General features: G+C 28.5%; 2 protein-coding genes across 3 annotated transcripts; one reads left to right on the forward strand and one right to left on the reverse strand.

Annotated features, from left to right (window-relative positions):
- Positions 1–5,924: 5,924 nt before the first annotated feature.
- Obp59a (Odorant-binding protein 59a) lies at positions 5,925–12,906 on the forward strand. The gene is made up of 6 exons (XM_029312219.2): positions 5,925–5,993; positions 9,305–9,537; positions 10,054–10,255; positions 10,688–10,723; positions 10,791–10,985; positions 11,633–12,906. The coding sequence occupies exons 1-6, from the start codon at positions 5,931–5,933 to the stop codon at positions 11,654–11,656; spliced, it is 753 nt and encodes a 250-aa protein (XP_029168052.1). The 5' UTR covers positions 5,925–5,930; the 3' UTR covers positions 11,657–12,906.
- Positions 12,907–12,922: 16 nt separating this feature from the next.
- Positions 12,923–16,434, reverse strand: Ist1 (increased sodium tolerance 1-like protein). 2 transcript variants are annotated; one of them, XM_085482446.1, is made up of 6 exons: positions 16,321–16,434; positions 15,891–16,213; positions 14,512–14,950; positions 13,756–13,893; positions 13,490–13,543; positions 12,923–13,352 (listed from the first exon to the last, which is right to left on the reverse strand). In XM_085482446.1, the coding sequence occupies exons 2-6, from the start codon at positions 16,157–16,159 to the stop codon at positions 13,173–13,175; spliced, it is 1,080 nt and encodes a 359-aa protein (XP_085338572.1). In that variant the 5' UTR covers positions 16,160–16,213; positions 16,321–16,434; the 3' UTR covers positions 12,923–13,172. The 2 variants fall into 2 exon arrangements, with proteins under 2 accessions (XP_085338572.1, XP_085338571.1); XM_085482445.1 differs by having other exon boundaries at positions 15,891–16,216.
- Between the last annotated feature and the right edge of the window lie 2,989 nt (positions 16,435–19,423).

The raw sequence follows: 19,423 nt of genomic DNA on the forward strand, positions 1-19,423 counted from the left end.
ATTATTGTTAGTTTGATGCCATGTACAAGAAAAGACAACGTTTCGACCTTAGGTTTAGGTCCTTATCAAGTCTAAAATTAACATTAAAAAATACAATAGATGTACATACAAGCATTTTGATTTTTAAGAAAGTAAAGCGCAAACCAAGATTATAATAACAATTTAAACGTACCTTACAAATTCTTAAGTGCAATATATAATTAATTTTGTTCCATTTTACATATTTCAATATAAATATTGTGTCACGTAAACGTTCGGTATGGATGGTAAAGACGAACTAAGTTAAACAGCTTTGATTATTCTATCATAGATCGGATTCAAATTCTCTGTGTCTTTCTGTAGGTTGATCGTGTTATTAAATTTTTTTATAAAAAACATTTCAGCAATCTCTCTTTTCCTAGTGTTTGTTTCTCGATGTAAAATATTTAAGTTTGTCCATTTAAAGTCATGCGAAAAATCATTTCTATGTTTGCTTATAACATTTTGATTGCTGACATGCATTTTTATATTATTCATATGTTCTTTAATCCGAGTATTAAGGTGTCTTTTAGTTTGTCCGATGTATGTGGCGTCACAGTCATTGCAGTCAACTTTATAAACTATCTCGGTCATATCGGCTTTAGGTAATTTGTCTTTTCGGGGTTTAATAAACGTATCAAGTTTTTTTGGAATCGTATAAATAACACTTAAGCCTGTTTTCTTAATAGATCTCTCAATAGTCTCACTTAGGTTCTTAACATACGGCATTAAAATACAAGACGAAATATCAAATACATTATTTTTGTCAACTACGTTATGAGAATTTTCTAAAAAACATGTTCTTTTATACATATATCGCTCGATGACCGTCCTAGGGAAACAATTATTCAACAAGATTTTTTTAACCATCTGTAAGTTCTCATTATGAAATCGTTTATCCGATAACAAAATAGCGTGGTCGACTAAGTTATTAATCGTGTTAACTTTGTATTTAAACGGATGGTTAGAATGGTAGTTTAAATATCTACCAGAGAAGGTGGGTTTCTGATACCAACTAGTCAATAGTTTACCATTGTTTCTAAAAACCAATGTATCCAGAAAGTTAATCTTGTTATTTATCTCTGTTTCATGTGTAAATTGCAAACGGTGATGGTATTTATTAAACGTAGTCAAAATGTTATCAATTTTATTGCGTGGTACTATTGCAAAAATATCATCAACGTACCTATAATAAACTGAAATGTCAAATTGTAAAGAGCTTAAACATTCTGTCTCAAGATCAGCCATAACTAAGTCTGCTAAAATAGGTGAAAGGGGGGATCCCATTGGCGTACCATGTATCTGTTCATAAAATTGATCGTTGAAACGAAAACTAGTAGATTCTAATACAGCGTCAATTCCATATAAAAATTGTGTCAAACTAAAATTTGTGTTACATGAAATATCCTTCCAACGTTTTTCAATAGCTTTTAAAACTAATTCCTTAGGAATGTTTGTGAATAAAGAAGTGACGTCAAGAGAAATTAACATTTCATTATCTTCAATACTCAAATTCTTGATTTTATTCGCGAACGTCCAACCGTCTTTAATATGTGAGATAGGTTTCGTAATTGATCGTTCCAATATATCATGTAAAAAACGTGCTATACTGTACACCGGGCTCCCAAGTGACGAAACAATTATACGTAAAGGCGCGTTAACTTTGTGAATTTAAATGGACAAACTTAAATATTTTACATCGAGAAACAAACACTAGGAAAAGAGAGATTGCTGAAATGTTTTTTATAAAAAAATTTAATAACACGATCAACCTACAGAAAGACACAGAGAATTTGAATCCGATCTATGATAGAATAATCAAAGCTGTTTAACTTAGTTCGTCTTTACCATCCATACCGAACGTTTACGTGACACAATATTTATATTGAAATATGTAAAATGGAACAAAATTAATTATATATTGCACTTAAGAATTTGTAAGGTACGTTTAAATTGTTATTATAATCTTGGTTTGCGCTTTACTTTCTTAAAAATCAAAATTCTTGTATGTACATCTATTGTATTTTTTAATGTTAATTTTAGACTTGATAAGGACCTAAACCTAAGGTCGAAACGTTGTCTTTTCTTGTACATGGCATCAAACTAATAATAATAAGAATTAATTTAAGCCAGTTGGGTCGTCTCACATTTATTTTTAATTTTGTATTTAATATAATCAATAAATCTTTGTCTCGCCAGTGAATAATAAATGAATAGACAAATCTTAACGACTCAACTGGCATAAAAGTATTTTTATTGTTACTAAGACATATTATTAAATTAAGACAACGTTTCGACCCATGTTTTGGGTCCTTATCAAGTCTACAAAAAATATATACACTATTTAAAAATTATTTAATCATAGAAAATCAATTTTAATAAAATAGTCATTAAGACATAAGCATAAACACAATTTAAAATTAACAATACATTAATTTAATAATTTAAACATACCTGATATAAAAATTAAATTTAACTATTTAGAAATACACATAAACGTAAGTAGAATATCATGTGTCAACACAACCTTTCAACTAGATGGTAAAACAATAACTAAACTAAACAACCTTTATCACTCTATCATAAATAGGATTCAAACTCTCATTATCTTTTTGTAGGTTAATCGTGTTATTAAATTTGTTAATATAAAACATTTCCACAATCTCTCTTTTCTTCGTATGTTTTTCTTGATCATGACCGCCTTCAATTTACGCACGAAATTGAAACAAAAGGTACGATCAACTTTCTTAATACATCGGTGATTAAAATTAATGGTAAATTGTTAACAAATTGGTACCAGAAACCCACATCATCCGAGAGATATTTAAATTATTTCTCTAATTACCCATTTTAAATATAAATTGAACATCATTAATAATTTAGTTGATCATGCTATTTTGTTATCGGATGAACGTTTTCATTCAAAAAATCTAAAAATTGTTAAAAATATTTTATCTAACAATAGTTTTCTGGCGATGGTTATTGAACGGTTTGTGTAAAAAAATATGTTTTTTGAAAAAATCACACACGTAATGACGTTAACATACATAAAGATTTTGATTTATCGTCTTGTATTTCAATGACATACATAAAAAATTTAAGTGATAAAATTGTTAGTTCTTTTAAAAAAATAGGGTTAAATGTTATTTACACAATACCTAAAAAATTAGACTTTGTTAAACGAGGGAAAAACAAACTGCCTAAAGCAGATAAAACGGAAGTGGTTTATAAGATTGACTGTAGAGATGTGAGGCTACATACATCGGGCAAACTAAAAGACAGTTAAATACTCGGATAAAAGAACACATGAACAACATAAAATTACATACGAGTAATCAGAGCGTTATTAGCAAACATAGAAACGATTATTTACACAATTTTAATTGAATAGCCTTTAATATTCTACATCCAAAAAAACATATGAAGAAAAGAGAGATTGCGGAAATGTTTTATATTAAAAAATTTAATAATACACAATTAACCTACAAAGAGACACTGAGAGTTTGAATCCTATTTATAATAGAGTGATAAAGGCTATTTAGTTTAGTTATTATTTTACCATCTAGTTAAAAGGTTATGCTGACACATGGTATTATACTTGCGTTTGTTATGTGTATTTCTAAATAGTTAAATTTAATTTTTATATCAGGTATGTTTAAATTATTAAACTATTAATGTATTGTTAATCTTAAGGGGATGCTGGAGTGACGACCGAACTCCGACGGATGATTTAAGAATTCTTTGGTTTTTTCCTTTTTTATCGACAAAATATGAGATTAAATAAACTATAAATTTATTTATTGGCTATACGGATTGTTTTTTACCTGAAATTAGAACGCTCCGCACTTTATTAGTATTAATTCTTTAATTTGTGCAGGAAAAAGATTTATCAATCTGTATAGTTTCATATTTCTTGATTATAGAATAAGAATTCATAATTCTAAGATGACAGAATAAGAATTCATAATTCTGTAATCAAGAAATATGAAACTATACAGATTGATAAATCTTTTTCCTGTATATAAATTAAAGTATTAATATTAACAAAGTGCGAAGCATTTTAATTTCAGGTAAAAAATAATCCGTATAGCCAATAAATAGATTTATAGTTTATCTAACTTTATATTTTGTCGATAAAAAAGGAAAAAACAAAAGACTTCTCAAACCATCCGTCGGAGTTCGATCGTTACTCCAGCATCCCCTTAAATTGTGTTTATGCTTATGTTTTAATGACTATTTTATTAAAATTGATGTTCCATGATTAAATAATTCTTAAATAGTGTATATATTTTTTGTAGACTTGATTGAAGGACCCAAAACAAGAGTCGAAACGTTGTCTTGATTTAATAATATGTCTTAGTAACAATTAAGATACTTTTATCCCAATTAGGTCGTTAAGATTTGTCTATTTATTTTGTATTTAACATTTTTTCATAAGACCACTATTTTTGGAGGTAATTGGCTGTTGCCGGACTTTTGAATCATCCTGTATGCTGTATACGTATACAGGGTGTACAAAAAGTTCCGGATCCCTTAATTATTGAACAAAATGTTTTATACGAAACTTGTAGAATTTTTAATGGCGCATTACATATCAATATTATTATGACCTTGAAGAGTGGTGTCAAGATCACGTAAAGGTCATCTTCAATTTCTTAAATAAAAACCCCTATTTTTTATTGCATATTTGTGTAGCTTATCTTGAGCTTATCTTTTCAAAATACTATAATAAAATATTTTTTTATTTAGTACCTTTCAAATTATAATGTTTGAAATCGCCATGTTTGAAATAATATATTTAAAAATTTACAGTAATTTGACACAAAAGACAAAATATAGCTTGTGGATGTAATTTACAACATATATTTTTTAAGCTAACAGATTGTTAACATGACAGGTAAATTTTCACGTTTCCATTTTTGATTAATGTAAATGCGGAATAAGAACACTTGATAAGAACCACAATGTTGGTCGAAACGTAGTGTTCATTTACTTTTAATAAAGAAATTAGCCAGTTTTTGGAAGTAATTTGTATCTTATTATATTTTTTTAAAATCAACTCTATGTATTTTTTACACCAATGTATTTTATCTCATTATTCTGTGCATAAAAGTATTAAGATAAGATTGAAAACCGAAAACTGAATGTTTCACAAGATATTTTTGCATTTTATGTCAAAATACTGTCAATTTCAAGTCAATTCTAATAATTTAAAAATAATTTAATGAAAAAATACTTCACTAGTGTTTCGAAAAACTGTCAAGGTAAACTACACGAATATACAATATTTCAGAATGCATATGTTCAAAATAATTAAGAAGAATCTGGGACTTTTCGTATACCCTGTATACGAGTATATATATATGTGTATATATATATATATGATAGAGTATTTATCAAAAGAAGAACACATCAAATTATTTTCTAAAAAAATTGGTATTTTTATGCAAATATACTTATAGTAATAAAAGATACAACAAAGATACTTACAAAGCATTTGATGTACATTATATCGTTTTCGGTGTACAATTTCTAGAAAACTGATCGCTCGAACGCATTTAAACTCATCGTGTGACGTATTTCACGAGCGCTCTCACTTTCTCCTGCGTGATTGGATTGTTTTTCTTTTCTCATCACTTCAATGGTCTTCTTTCACAAAAGACTCACTCTTAACAATGATCCGAAACGGAAATCCGATCGACAATTAAAAAAGTTGCATAAAAAGAGCAGTCAAGCGAGTCTCCGTCCGGAGACATATGGAACAATATTATTTTTTGTTTTGCTATAATTTGTTTCCATATCTGTCAACTTTTAGTTTGCTGATGACATAAGCATTTGTAGTGGATACTATATAAGCATTTGTAGTTTTGACAGATAAACTTTATTTAGAAAAATAGAGTCCGCATAACAAAATGGTAAAGGTGATTCTTATTGTTCTGTGCAGCGTTTGTTTTTTTCTGGTGAAATCAGCGATCGTAAGTGAATTATATTGTGCGTGCAATATAAAATCTTACAATAACATAAAATATTTGCGTTTATTAATTTATTAACATTACGCTGAAGATGAGCTAAAAGTCACTCGAAACGTTTGATTAATTAACAATAACTTAACGTTTTTCTGTATTTATTTGTTTTATTTATGCCTCATCTTCTGCACTGGCTCTCTGTAGCCTTTGATTGATTGTATAATAATAATAAAATAAAATTGTTAAATTTTTAATTTGTACACGCTGGCTTAAAGGCGTTTGTTTATCAACATTATTATATATATAGCAGAGAAAAGTATAGAATCGAAGGGATCTGAATAGCTCAGTTGGAAGAGCAGTCGCCCGGCAAGCGAAAGGTCTCGGGTTCGATTCCCGATTCAGCGACTTTCGGATCTATATTTTTCTCTCGCATTTATTTCCTTAAGGGGGGAACAGGGGATGTATGGAATTAAATCTCTTGTAGAGATTATTCCAATTTTAAATCTTGGCCGTGTCCAAGTAAAATTTAGTGCCTTGTGCACAGGTTTTTAATCCTAACGAAAAAATTTAGTTTTGTTGGGATAACGCACTGTCATCCGCGATTTGGCTCTTATTGCCTGTTTGACACTCATAATTTATATTTATATTTATATTACAGAGCCTAGTTAAATTCTTAATACATAATTTTAATTCGCCTAAATTTTATTATGTATACATAATTTTAATTTGCCGAATTTCCGTAATGTACATAATTTTAATTCACCGAATTTCTATTATGTACACAATTTTTATTCGTGAATTTCTATTATGTTCATAATTTTAATTTGTCGAATTTTTATTATGTACATAATTTTAATTTCCGAATGTTTATTATATACATAATTTTAATTCCCAAATTTCTATTATGTACATAATTTTAATTTACCATATTTCTTTTATGTAAATAATTTTAATTTGCCCAATTTCTATTATATATATAATTTTAATTTGTCATATTTGTTTTATATAAATAATTTTAATTGGCTGAATTTCTATTATGTACATAATTTTATTTTTGAATTTTCATTGTGTACCTAATTTTAATTCTTGAATTTCCATTATATTTTAAATTTTGATTCGCCAAATTTTTATTATGTACAATACATAAGTATTCTTGAAATTCTATTATAATTTCAATTCGTCTTTCCGATTTAGCCGACTTTCGGACCAATATTTTTCTCGCCTATTTCTTTACAGAGGGGGTTAAAAGAAGAACAAGGGGAATTTTGAGATCTCAACTATAAGATACGAATTCCTAAGTTTCTTAATTTTCACAATAACATCGCGTTTAGCTCTATTGAATATATATATATATATATATATATATATACATATATTATGTATTTATTTCGAGAACTGATTAAAATATTCTTGAAATATAGCTTTTAATTTTAAATATTTAATAACTACAAATTAGAAAAGCCTAAGAGCCATACGCAGATGTTCTTTGCGTACATTTCCAACGAAAATTAATTTTTCGTTGGAAATAAACGGAATGTGCAAACAGGCACATATTATTCTTGGTGTACTACCAAAACTTTATAATGTAAAATATCTCATACTTGAGATTTAATTTCATAAACCCCTATACCCGTCTAAAGAAATAAAGAAATAAATGCTAAAAATTAATTTAGTTAGAAATGTACGCAATACGTTGGAAATGTACGCAAGAAACATCCGCGTATAGCTCTTAGGCCTTTCTTATTTGTAGTTATTATTTAATATTACTGCGCCTTGATATACTTTTTAGTGTTTAAATATTTATTTATTTAAACTTAAGGCTACATTTTCCCTTGCAGCTCTTAAAACATAGGGGATTTTCCAAATTTTTCTAAAGAACTTGTTAATCGAATCAATTTTTAATTTGATGCATAGCTTTGTTTATTGACATTTTAGTATGCTTTATGATTGTTTCAAATTAATTTATTAAAATACTACGCCTGTAATCTGTTTTTTCGCAAATTACTCTTCAAAAGGATTTCAACAGGATTTTTCAGGTTGTTTTGCTGAACAAATATAAATTCGATATCAAAATTGATAAATTAAAAAATAACGAAATTACGGAATTAATAATGTTTTTTAAATAAAAAATGGATTTCTGAAAAAAGTTTTGTACACATATACATACATATTATATATGTATATATACAGGGTGTTAGAAATAGATTGCTAAACTTTAAAGATTATCCTACTCACCATCTATATACTATATAAAAAGGAAGTCATATAAACATAGGTTTAGATAAACACTTCCTTTCCATGTTATAAACACTTTTTTATCTAAAACTTTATCTAGAATTTTACCTAAAAATTTAAAATATTCTTATGTAAGTAAAATATGCTCTGAAAGTTTGACAATTTATGTCTAAAAATTTCAAGTAAAGTTTCCTGTATACAAAAAGTGTAAAAAAATTAGACCAACAAATTTTGAAGTAAAATAGAAGATTTGAAAATAAACATTTTTATACTATTTAATACTATTTTTTCTATGTTTTTTACTATATAGATACTATGAAATAAGAATTGTGATTTAAACTATGAACAAACATAAAAGTCAAAAAATTAAATTACATATAGTTATGTGCAAAATAAACACCGGTTGAAAAAATGAGGGGAATTTGTATATTTTCTTCGCCATCAAAAAGTGATTATTAAAGGATTTCCTGGTATTCGTCAGTTCGTTCGACCACAAAAGTCAGAATTTAATCCTATAGCTACATAGTCAAGACAGTTAAACATGGTGGAGGAAATATACAAATTTCCCTCATTTTTTCAACCGGTGCTATTATTTTGCACATAACTGTATATTTTAAACTTAAACGAAACAAATACATTAAAGTATCTGATATCATGTAGTATTAAAACTAAACGTTGTAGACAAAATTAGTGTATTAATAAAAAATATTTATTTTGAAGACTTCTTTCTTCCTTTTAATTTTTTAACACTCTGTATTTATTACATTATTTGAAAGGGCATAAAAAAGTTTTTGGCGTAAATCGAAGATCGATCCGTTCAGAAGTTATTTAGGATCAAAGTTTGGAAAAAGTCAATTTCAAAAAATCGGTACCATTATATTTGAAAAATACTAAAAAATCATTCGAGATGTAAAAGTGTTCATCTTTTTAAGTCTTTTCCAAAAATTTAGATTTGACGTTAAAATTTTTTTCAATTTGAAAAAATTCAAACAACTTTTTAAAGTCACATCTTGCTTGGATTTCATTTATTGAACTGTGTGTAATCACTCTGAGCTTAAAACACATTTTTCTATCTTGCTTTGCAGTCGTTAAAATGCAAAACAGATGCCCAACAGACAAATCAATTCAAAAAAATCGTGCAAGTTTGCAAGAAACGAATTACGGATGATAATAATTATAATTACGATGAGTCCTCATTGAGTGAAGAAGACGATAATGATGAATCTTCGGATATAAATACATTTGATACGAAGTTCTTCTTGATCGGCAGCAACAAATTCTACAACACTCATTCTTGGGAAAATTCAAATGACAATCGGTAATTAAAAAAAATAGAGTATAATTAATTATTTATTATTATTATTATTATTATTATTAATTATCTTATTGTTAATGATAATTATCATTAAGGTACTTTTTATATATTGCTCTATAATTCGTTTAAAATGATATAATGATTTCTCGCAGTCACAGCGAGATGTTAATGTGTGTTATTGTTTTACTTTTCAACTACAAATTCACACAATATCGCTTGAGTCAGAAATTGTTTTTTGATTATAATGAATTAGACAAACTATTAAAACATGTTGATTTGTCACAACAACTAAAAGAATCAGGAAATAAAAAGAATGTTGTCTACACAAGGCAAATACGTGTCCAACTTAAAAATGTCTCAACAATAAATATCGAAATGAAGATATTCCTGATGTCTTTATCTGGACTAGCGACTTTACGTTATATCATATTGAAAATCTGTAATAGAACGATAAAAATGTTTTACATAGATATTAATGTCAATATAATTAACATCACTAATATAATATAACATATTAAGCAATCAGTGGAATGATCAGAAAAATGGTAACGATCAACGCTATTCTTTCAATCGTACAAATAAAAATAGGAAAAATGCACATGATTCTAATCATAACGGCAATAATCATGATTTTAATTACTCCGATGGAATTACCAAATCAAGTTGGCATGACCAAACTTATAATACCAATTCTGAAAATAATAAGGAACAAGAGCAAGCCGTAAGATATACATAGTGTATATATTATATATTATATAATTTGCAATTATATTTTGCTTTCAAATACATATTTTATAATTCATTATATTTATCAATTTAATAAAACCAAAATTTCTATGAAACAATTACATTAAATTTTGAACTTATTGCCATAAAAATAATTAATAATAATTATAGTAAATAATTTGACATAAGTGAATATATATATATATATATATATATATATATATTAAGGTATTTTAATTACATCAGAAACCAAAAATTTTAACCTAACACACGACTTATCAAATGTGTGACCTAAAATATTTATATTCCTAATCATAACAGCAGAAAACAACGAAAATTTGATGATCTTGTTTCATAAAATTTGATCAAAACATATGAGGCTGTTAAACTTAATATTAATAAAATATACGAATTATATTATGTCTAGTGCCTCGTCCAGTGTTTCTTCAACGAATTAAATATAGTAAGTATATACATAAAATCAGTAATAGCAGCTGTTGGTTTGCTTTCTCAAAACTTAATTTTAATAGGTGGACCAAAGAGGATTCCCTAAACAGGATTCGATTCTTCAACTTATAACACATAATTTACATAATTCGGAGATACAAGACTTTGTAGTCGAAGCTGTTATAGAATGTTTTCATTATCTGGGTTTAGACATGAGAGAAGACAAGTGTTACTATTCACAAAATCTTTTAACTTGTCTGAACGAAAAAAGAAAGGAAGTATGTCTATTAAATAAAAGATTTATTTAAACTTGTTAATGAATTCAAACAAGAAAATCTCAAGGATCTTAAAATATATATACTTATAATTCTTAAGGGGACCCTAAACGCCGTCCTGTTTTATTCATAAAACATCATTTTTGTGCACTCTTCGTTTTATTGGTTCAATAGAATAATAAATGCTTTGCCACGATTAAAGTATATATAGAAATAAAATGCGAACCTACTGATTTTATGTTAAAAACAAACAAAATTTTAAACTAAAAATTAAAAATTTTTTTAAAATTAATTTGTTTATTTGAAAATTTTTTTTTATTTTAACATAAAATCGGTAGGTTTGCACTTTGTTTCTTGTTATGTACTTTAATCGTGGAAAAGTATTTATTATTCTATTCAATCAATAAAAAGAAGAATACCCAGAAATGATGTTTTATCGATAAAACAGGACGACGGACGATTTAAAATTTTCGTAAGATTTGTAATAATTCTCACTTATCAAATTTGTAAATAGAAATTTAAGATTTTAAGAAATTCTATTTTTAAAAATGAAGAAAAAAGATTGTTCAAAGATTCTAAAATTCTAATATTTTAAAAATTCTAATAGTCTTTAAAATTAACATTAAAATTAATCAAATTATTTTTTTCAGAGTTGTGAAGATTGGCGTAATTAATACTACCAATACAATATTGTAATAATGGTTCAGGGGATCCGTCACGATTTCTGTTTTATCGACGCAGTCATATATTTTCGTACTTCTAGTATATCTTTTTTTTAATTTGATATAATTAAAAATGCTTCTCTACGATTGCAATACATGCATCAATAATCCCAGGGAAATTCGATTTAATATAAAAAACGAGAAATAACAGTTTTTCTTATTTATTTTCATCTCGATTTGACATCTCGAATTGCAGACGAACTGTCAACCTCATCAAAATATGTGCTTTATATAAAACATATGCACTTTGTACGAATAAAAATGCACATTCCCTGGGATTAGAGGACACGAAAGAAAGCACTGTTATCCTCTAAATTTAGAAGTCTAATAAAAATTTGTAATTAGAAGTACAATTCATACGTATGTGTGCGTGCGTTGTGTATAAGTGCATATGTTTGGACAGTGATGGGTAAGATACATTTAAAATGTATCTCGATACAGATACAGATACGTGTAAAAAAATATATTTAGACACAGATATAGATACACAAATTAAAATGTATATAGATACAGATACTCAGATACTTTAAAAGTATCTCACAGATACATATCAGATACTTTTAAACTATATTTTATCATAATAATGGTAATATGCACAAAATGTATTGAATGATTCTTTTATCTTTATTAATATTTTTGTTTATATTACGACTTTATTTGTTAGTCTTAACACGTGAAAAATGCCTCAAAGATATCGTCACTCAAATTATTTCGTCATGGTACTAAAAAATTTAACTAATGCTTAATAATAATTCAACCGGTGTTGATGACGTTATGTTGATAACTTGCAGTTTCAATTTTTTAATAATTTAAAGAATTAGGGTATTCAAAAAAATATGTGAAAATATATCTGCAAATGTATCTGAAAAAAGCAATTCAGATACCATGTTTTGTATCTAGATACAGATATAGATACTTCAATTCGAATATATCTCAGATACAGACTCAGATACACAAAATGTATCTAGATACTATATCTAGATACATGTATCTAGATAGTACCCAACACTGGTTTTGAATGTGTGCTGCTATTTTGTCGGTATTCATCATATATTTGCTGAGGGATCTCCTTCATTAATTAATAAACTCCAAAAAAGAAGAAAAAATAAAAGAAATTAATTATATTCATAAAAATGTAATTTGAAAAGGTATTGCATGTAATGATTAATTATAAGAAGTAGTAGTATAGGACATACATACAATGACTGTACAAAGATATATAAAATAAATTAATATATTATTATGTTCTCATAAATATTATAACATGTACCTATATACATGCATATATGTACTGTGGAATAATGCTAAATTCTCATATAGATAATTATTATTTTCACTTTTTTTTATCACAAAAGCATATATACCTTATATAATAGGCCTTTTTTTATAAAAGACATACTAAATACATCATTATCGTTTTAAAATGATAAAATAATAAATCTTTCGAATATCATATATACAATAAGCGTTACTTCCTTTTCTTTAAATCTTCAAATCGCTTCATCAAATCATCGAAATCAATATCATCATTCTCGGAAGGATTTACAGACGGATCATTGTTTTCTGTTGGTACTGCCGGTAGATCTGGGAGCTGATAGTTGTTCATTGGCATCTTAGATCTTGGTTGAGGTTTCGGTTTTTCGTCCGACTAAAAAAAAGAATGTATATGGATTTTTTTATGGAAAAACAAGATACTAATTTTGCTTTAAATGAATATTATTCATTATTCTAATAATTCTAGTTAATTAGTCTGTAACGAAATTAGAAAAGAAATTCTATATTTACCTGTTTGTTTAAATCAGGTGGAAAATCAGATTGGTATGGTGGTGGTAAATCTTCCTAATGAATAATTTTTTTGATTTTATTATGATTAAATAAATTGTTAAGACAATCAAATAATTTAAAATGGCCAACTTATCAAGCATCAAATGAGATGTAATTTCATTTTAATTGTATAAATAAATTGTATTATTATCAATATTAATTTACTAGTAACAATAATAATAAATTTAATATTATTTATAAAATTGTTGATAAGGCATATTACTCACCGGTTTATTTGAGTTAGCATTATCCAAAGGTATGTTGTAAGAATATGAAGCAGGATTGAAAGGCGTATTCTGATCTTTTTCCATTGAAGGGGATGTTGGAGACACAAATCCCATAGATAAAGGACCTTTTTCTGAATCCTAAAACATAATGTGATATAATATTAATATAGTGATGTATTATACAATTAAAAAATGGATTAAAGATTATAATTTAATGAATTCAAAGGACCCCACACTAAACCACGTAAAATTGAGCCTCAGCAGATTTTACTATCAACCATTTGTTTACTGCTTATTTTAAAACAAATAATGCGTTATATCGAAAAACGCTATGCATTATGATTTTTCCCACAGAATTTAAATCAGCAATAATCAGTTCGTATAAACAAAGACATTTTCAAATTGTTTAAACAATACTGTCATAAACAAATTATTCTTTAATTATTTTGTTTACTAAAAATTCGTATCGTTCCCTTATAATGATAACCGCATTGATCCGAAAGTGATATCTTTGTAGGTCTGATCTCAGGCTTTTGAAGGGTTGAAACAACGAAACTGTCCATTTTTTGACATTTTGCCTGAGGAAACATTTGTTCAGTGATCCAAAAGAAATAACATATTTCAAATTCAGTCATTTTCGCCAAGGCCCAATTTCACGTGGTTTAGTGCGGGGTCCTTTCGTTATTTATAAAAATTAGCATAATGCATTTATAATTTTATATAAGAGATAAATATTTTAATTATTTAAATTATTACATTTGAGTGAGACCCAAGATCCACAGGTAACAAAGGTGGCTGTGGAAAACCTATAAAACCAGGTGGATGAGGTATTCCTCCACTAGCAGTATCTAAATTGTTTCTTGATTCTCCTCCATTAGCTATATCTATTAACATTGCATCCTGGGCTTCTGCCATCACTTGTGGATCTGGTTCATACTCCACGTTGTAATTTTTAGCAATTTCGATCAAATATTTTTCCACGAGCAATTTTGAAGGCGACTGCACACTCATCTTATGCTTCAATTTTTCTGATATTGTCTGAATTGCTTCCTCTCGGCACGCTTCTGTATATTGTCTGCCATATTTGGATGTTAAGATGTCTGCTATCACTTTAATTTCTTGCACATCTGTTTGGATACGGGGTGCTGCCCAAAGAATAGTGGATATTGCTTCTGCCAGACCATCATCGAGATTTCTAAAATTAATAAAATAATAATAATAAATTAAAATGTATTCATAATTTTTATTCAAAATACATTAGGTTATAGTATTGACTTGTAACTGGAAAAGATTAGTTTAGCTTTTTACTTCACCATTAAAGAGATTAACTTTATATAGCTTTTTCAAAGTTTTAAGTATTTTAAGTTTTTTCTTTTTCTTTTTAATAATACTATTATTAGAAAGATTGTTTTTAAGTTTTTTTTTAAATTTGCTAACAGAATTTCATGCTGTTAAAAAATACTAAAATATACTAAATATAAAAATGTTGATATGACAAAGTTGAATACAGCATTTTAGATGTGTAGAAGTATACTGTGTTACATAGAGAGCTTTCAAACAAGAAATTATAAATAGACACAATGTAATGTAATTAGATATCAAACAGAAATTTTAAAGTCTCGAAAATTGTTCTATTCGATAGCCAATAGTGTAACATTGTGTTTTTTGCTGGATAGCTTTCAAATGTGATCTTAAGTAATCTTAAGATCCCATTCAATCAAGCAGATGACTGTGTAGCATCTACAGATCACACTTAAGACAATCTTAAATAAAAGACACCTTGATAAGTGATACTATTGTGGATTTCAACCTTCCGTTGATGTCTTAAACATGTCTCTCACTAATTTCACTATCGTTTTAATTAATTATTGTTTATACTTTATTCTTGCACTGAAAACTCAAAAAAGAACTGAAACGTTCGCCATTTACATCAATGTATCTACTTTAATATTAAATTTTGATGAAATATTACTTCTGTTTTGTTTCCTTATAATTTTACGCCTTAACAACTGTAATGTTGCTCTTATTGTCAGATCTTATGGAGATCAATTTATCTTAAATAAAAGAACAGAGTAGTGCCTATAGCATTGCTTGGATACATTGCTGGAAAGTAACCACTGAATGTTGAAACTTACTTCATTTGCTGAATGAGACCAAAACGTGCAAGCAGCAAATCGCAATACATCTCGAGCAGTTCCATTGCCTCCACCATGTAATCCTCGCGGATAATGTGCTCCACTCGGATTTTAGCGCGCTCCGTTTTCCCGGCAGCAATATAATCAGCAATTTCGCGACGTGCCTTCTGCGCCAGCTCAGTCTTCTTTTTCTCCAGTAATTTTAGCCGGTTAATCGCTAGACGTAAATGTGTCTTTAACTTTGTGTAGTTCGGCCCACTTGAAAACATCTTAGAGATGAGTCACTTCAATTCAGTTGCGCAATTGCTAATCTTTATTTTTTTCTGCTAAAAATGTTCGATTTATATTATACATATGTATATTATATATGTATATATATACATATATATGTGTATATATATTTATAAAATTAAGATTAATCTAATAATACCTTATTAATTATATAATAAAAAATGACAGATTTCTTGATGATAACCTCTTCGTTAATAAAGTTAAATAGCAAATGACAATTTGTCATTCTTATACCATTGTCAGAGCGAAAAATGAGAGGGGCCACCCTGCCGTTTTTCGTGAAATGGTTTTCCTAACTGGTACAGTGGCGCTAACGGAATAGTAGAGTAAACTGTGCCTGTGTTGCTTGCTGGGCGTCGATTGTGTAACTTTTTCTAAAGTGAAAATGTGAAAAGTGAAAAATTTCTTCCAATCACGCATTGATTTTAAAAGAAAATCAATGTGTGATTGGAAGAAATTTTTCACTTTTCACATTTTCACTTTAGAAAAAATTACACAATTGACCCCCTGGGTACTTATTACGGTTCTTTGGGTGAGTTTGCTCACGAGGTGAAAATCACAAAAGTGAGAGATTCACTAGGTTGTCTACGCTTCTATTGGTCTAAATCTAGTGAATCTCTCATTTTTGTGATTTTCATCTCGTGAGCAAACTCACCCAAATAACCGTAATAGGTACCCTGAAAAACACCCGTAAACTATATAGTGTCACGTCCGAGTGACCTTCTTTCCTCCTTTATTACTCTAGGTCTAGGAAGAAAGGGTTAACTCTATTTATTTAGGGCAATCTGCATGCACCGACTATACCCTGGGTGCGCCGAGAGCTGAAACTGACTTTTCGGATCTGGGGAATTTTAGGAATAGAGAATGTTTTATAGGAATGTATAATATCGTCTAGGAAAATTAATATTAGTTCAAAATCGTATTTTCTATTTAGGCTATAAGATATGAAATTAAAATATATTATTAATAAAATAAAGTAATAGTCTATTATCAAGGATTTGAACATTTAGAATAATCGGTAAATAATCGCGAGTTGAGATTACTAAAGATTTAGACGGATTACGTCGGATAGTCGTCAATTTCAGAGGGAGCTTCTAGCGGTCCTGAGCTTACTAATTCTGGTAAGGAGACTGCAGGAAAATTATATTCCTCGAAAGGTGGAAAATCTTGATAGGAATTCTTAGACGATTCTATTAATTCGTTGATTATATTATCAATCTCCTCAAGGGGGATTGGTGATAAAGGTTCTATTTTATGTTGGAAATTGTCAATTGATCCGGAACTTTGAAGTAGGTCAGGAGAGATTACCTCTTGAGACTCAGGTAATTGTTTATCTCTGGATAATCTCTCTTGAGAATTTGATAAAGTAGTCGCGATTGATCTATATCTCTTAATTATTGAAGGGCGCGTACGCTTTTTCTTATACGTACAAGGTTGCGTTTCCGGTTGTCCATTTACAAGGGTATGTTCATCCTTATAGTATTAATTAATTAGTTGTTAGGAAATTATAAAATTGGATCGAGAGTTAAAAAGATTAGTTCTCATTTGATTCCGCACGGAGATGTAAATCTGCTCTGTTGTTCCTGGTGACTATGCCTGGGCTGTCGTCCTCCTGGGTACCTCAGTCTCAGGATGGAGTTGGAAGAACAGACGTGCACTGATTTTATATTAATTTTAGTTCTTTATTCCTTTATTTATGAACAATTTCTAAGTCTGTGACTTATAATCGTACAATTTAGAGTTTACGAATTTAAACTATCAGATGAGTTAACTAGAATAATTATACTAACATAAGAATCGCAGAAAAATCTAAGTACTAATTGACACGAAAACTAGATTAACCGTAATCGGCTAAGTGTAGAATTTAGAATTTAGAAAATAGTAATACGAAATGTTCTATCCTAGGAGTTGACACAAAGTGCTCGCAGGACGCAAAATCCTCGGTTTATATACCCTTTGGAAGATCAGGCGTGCTTAGATTTTGACATGTTTATGGTTCCGTAGGAATTCGGTTTGCGTCATCGAAGAGAGGGCGAAGGGTGGTCCATCAGCTAAGATGGTTCGTTGGCGCAGTATAATTATGATTCTTAATAGACGAATGGGAATTTTTACAATAGTTTCCGAATTGCTTATTTATAGAACGTTAATATTTATCATTATAATTTGTACTAAAAGGGTTAAATTGCGTGCCCTAGAAGCCATTACAAAATGTGGAGATTATAATTCCTTAAGTATTCATTATGATAATAATTGAGAGATTTTATTGTTAAAAAGGAACGTACGACGTTATTCTGTAAAGGATTCAAGGGCTAGCTTTTGATAGTTTGAGTTGTAGCTTATAATGATAAGAGTAATATTTCGCTTTCTAAGTCTTTGATTCGGCGTAGGGCATTGGCTTCTTTCCTAAAATTCAGGAATGCGGCAGGGGGGGTCATACGGGGTCAAATTACAAGCTATCGTGTCGCCAAGTCGATCTCTACGAATACTTATGTCTAGTAGTACACTTATTGCTCCTTGTTTAGTCTTTTTACGTATATTGATTAATCAATTATGGCATCCTTCATTTATAATATATGATATTTATAGTTAATTATGGCATACTTCATTTATAATATTTGATATTTATAGTTAATAAAAAGGTCTATAATTATTTATGGATCCATAATTCATTAATACAATATTGCAAGGTTTACATATTCAAATGTGTACTCGGGTAATTCTTAGTCGTACTTACAGAATCGTGTTTCGTTTTAGGTATGAATTCTGAAAGAATTAGTGTTTCTCTTTTAGTTATCATATAAATTTGATATGATTAGGATTCTGTAAATCTGACTAAAGAATAGGTTGTTTCGGAATTAATAATATATCGCGTTGTATTGTAATTTACTTTAGAAGGGAGTGGGTTAGCATTTTTAGTCCTTATATATTGTGCTTGATTATATTAATATTTATCATACTTATTATTTATAGTTTTGGCGTTATTGTAATAAGTGTATCGATAAGTGTTCCTGTAAAGGAATATCTGGTTAGTTCCGCTAGTTACATGCTGTCTCTGGGGTCCCTAAATGGTGCCTAATTGGTCGCGTGGTTAGGACTAGATAGAGATGTTTGGTTCCTAGATGGAGGACCTCAGATCTGGCGATTTTAGCTATTAATACTAAAATAGTCGGATTAGAGCAATTAGTAAAATATAATGATTGTTAATAGTCTTATTTCTACGAGAATATGAATAGCGCGCAATA

This window comes from Nylanderia fulva, unplaced genomic scaffold (assembly GCF_048542155.1).
Source record: "Nylanderia fulva isolate GAGA-0341 unplaced genomic scaffold, ASM4854215v1 Scaffold204, whole genome shotgun sequence".
NCBI lineage: Eukaryota > Metazoa > Arthropoda > Insecta > Hymenoptera > Formicidae > Nylanderia > Nylanderia fulva.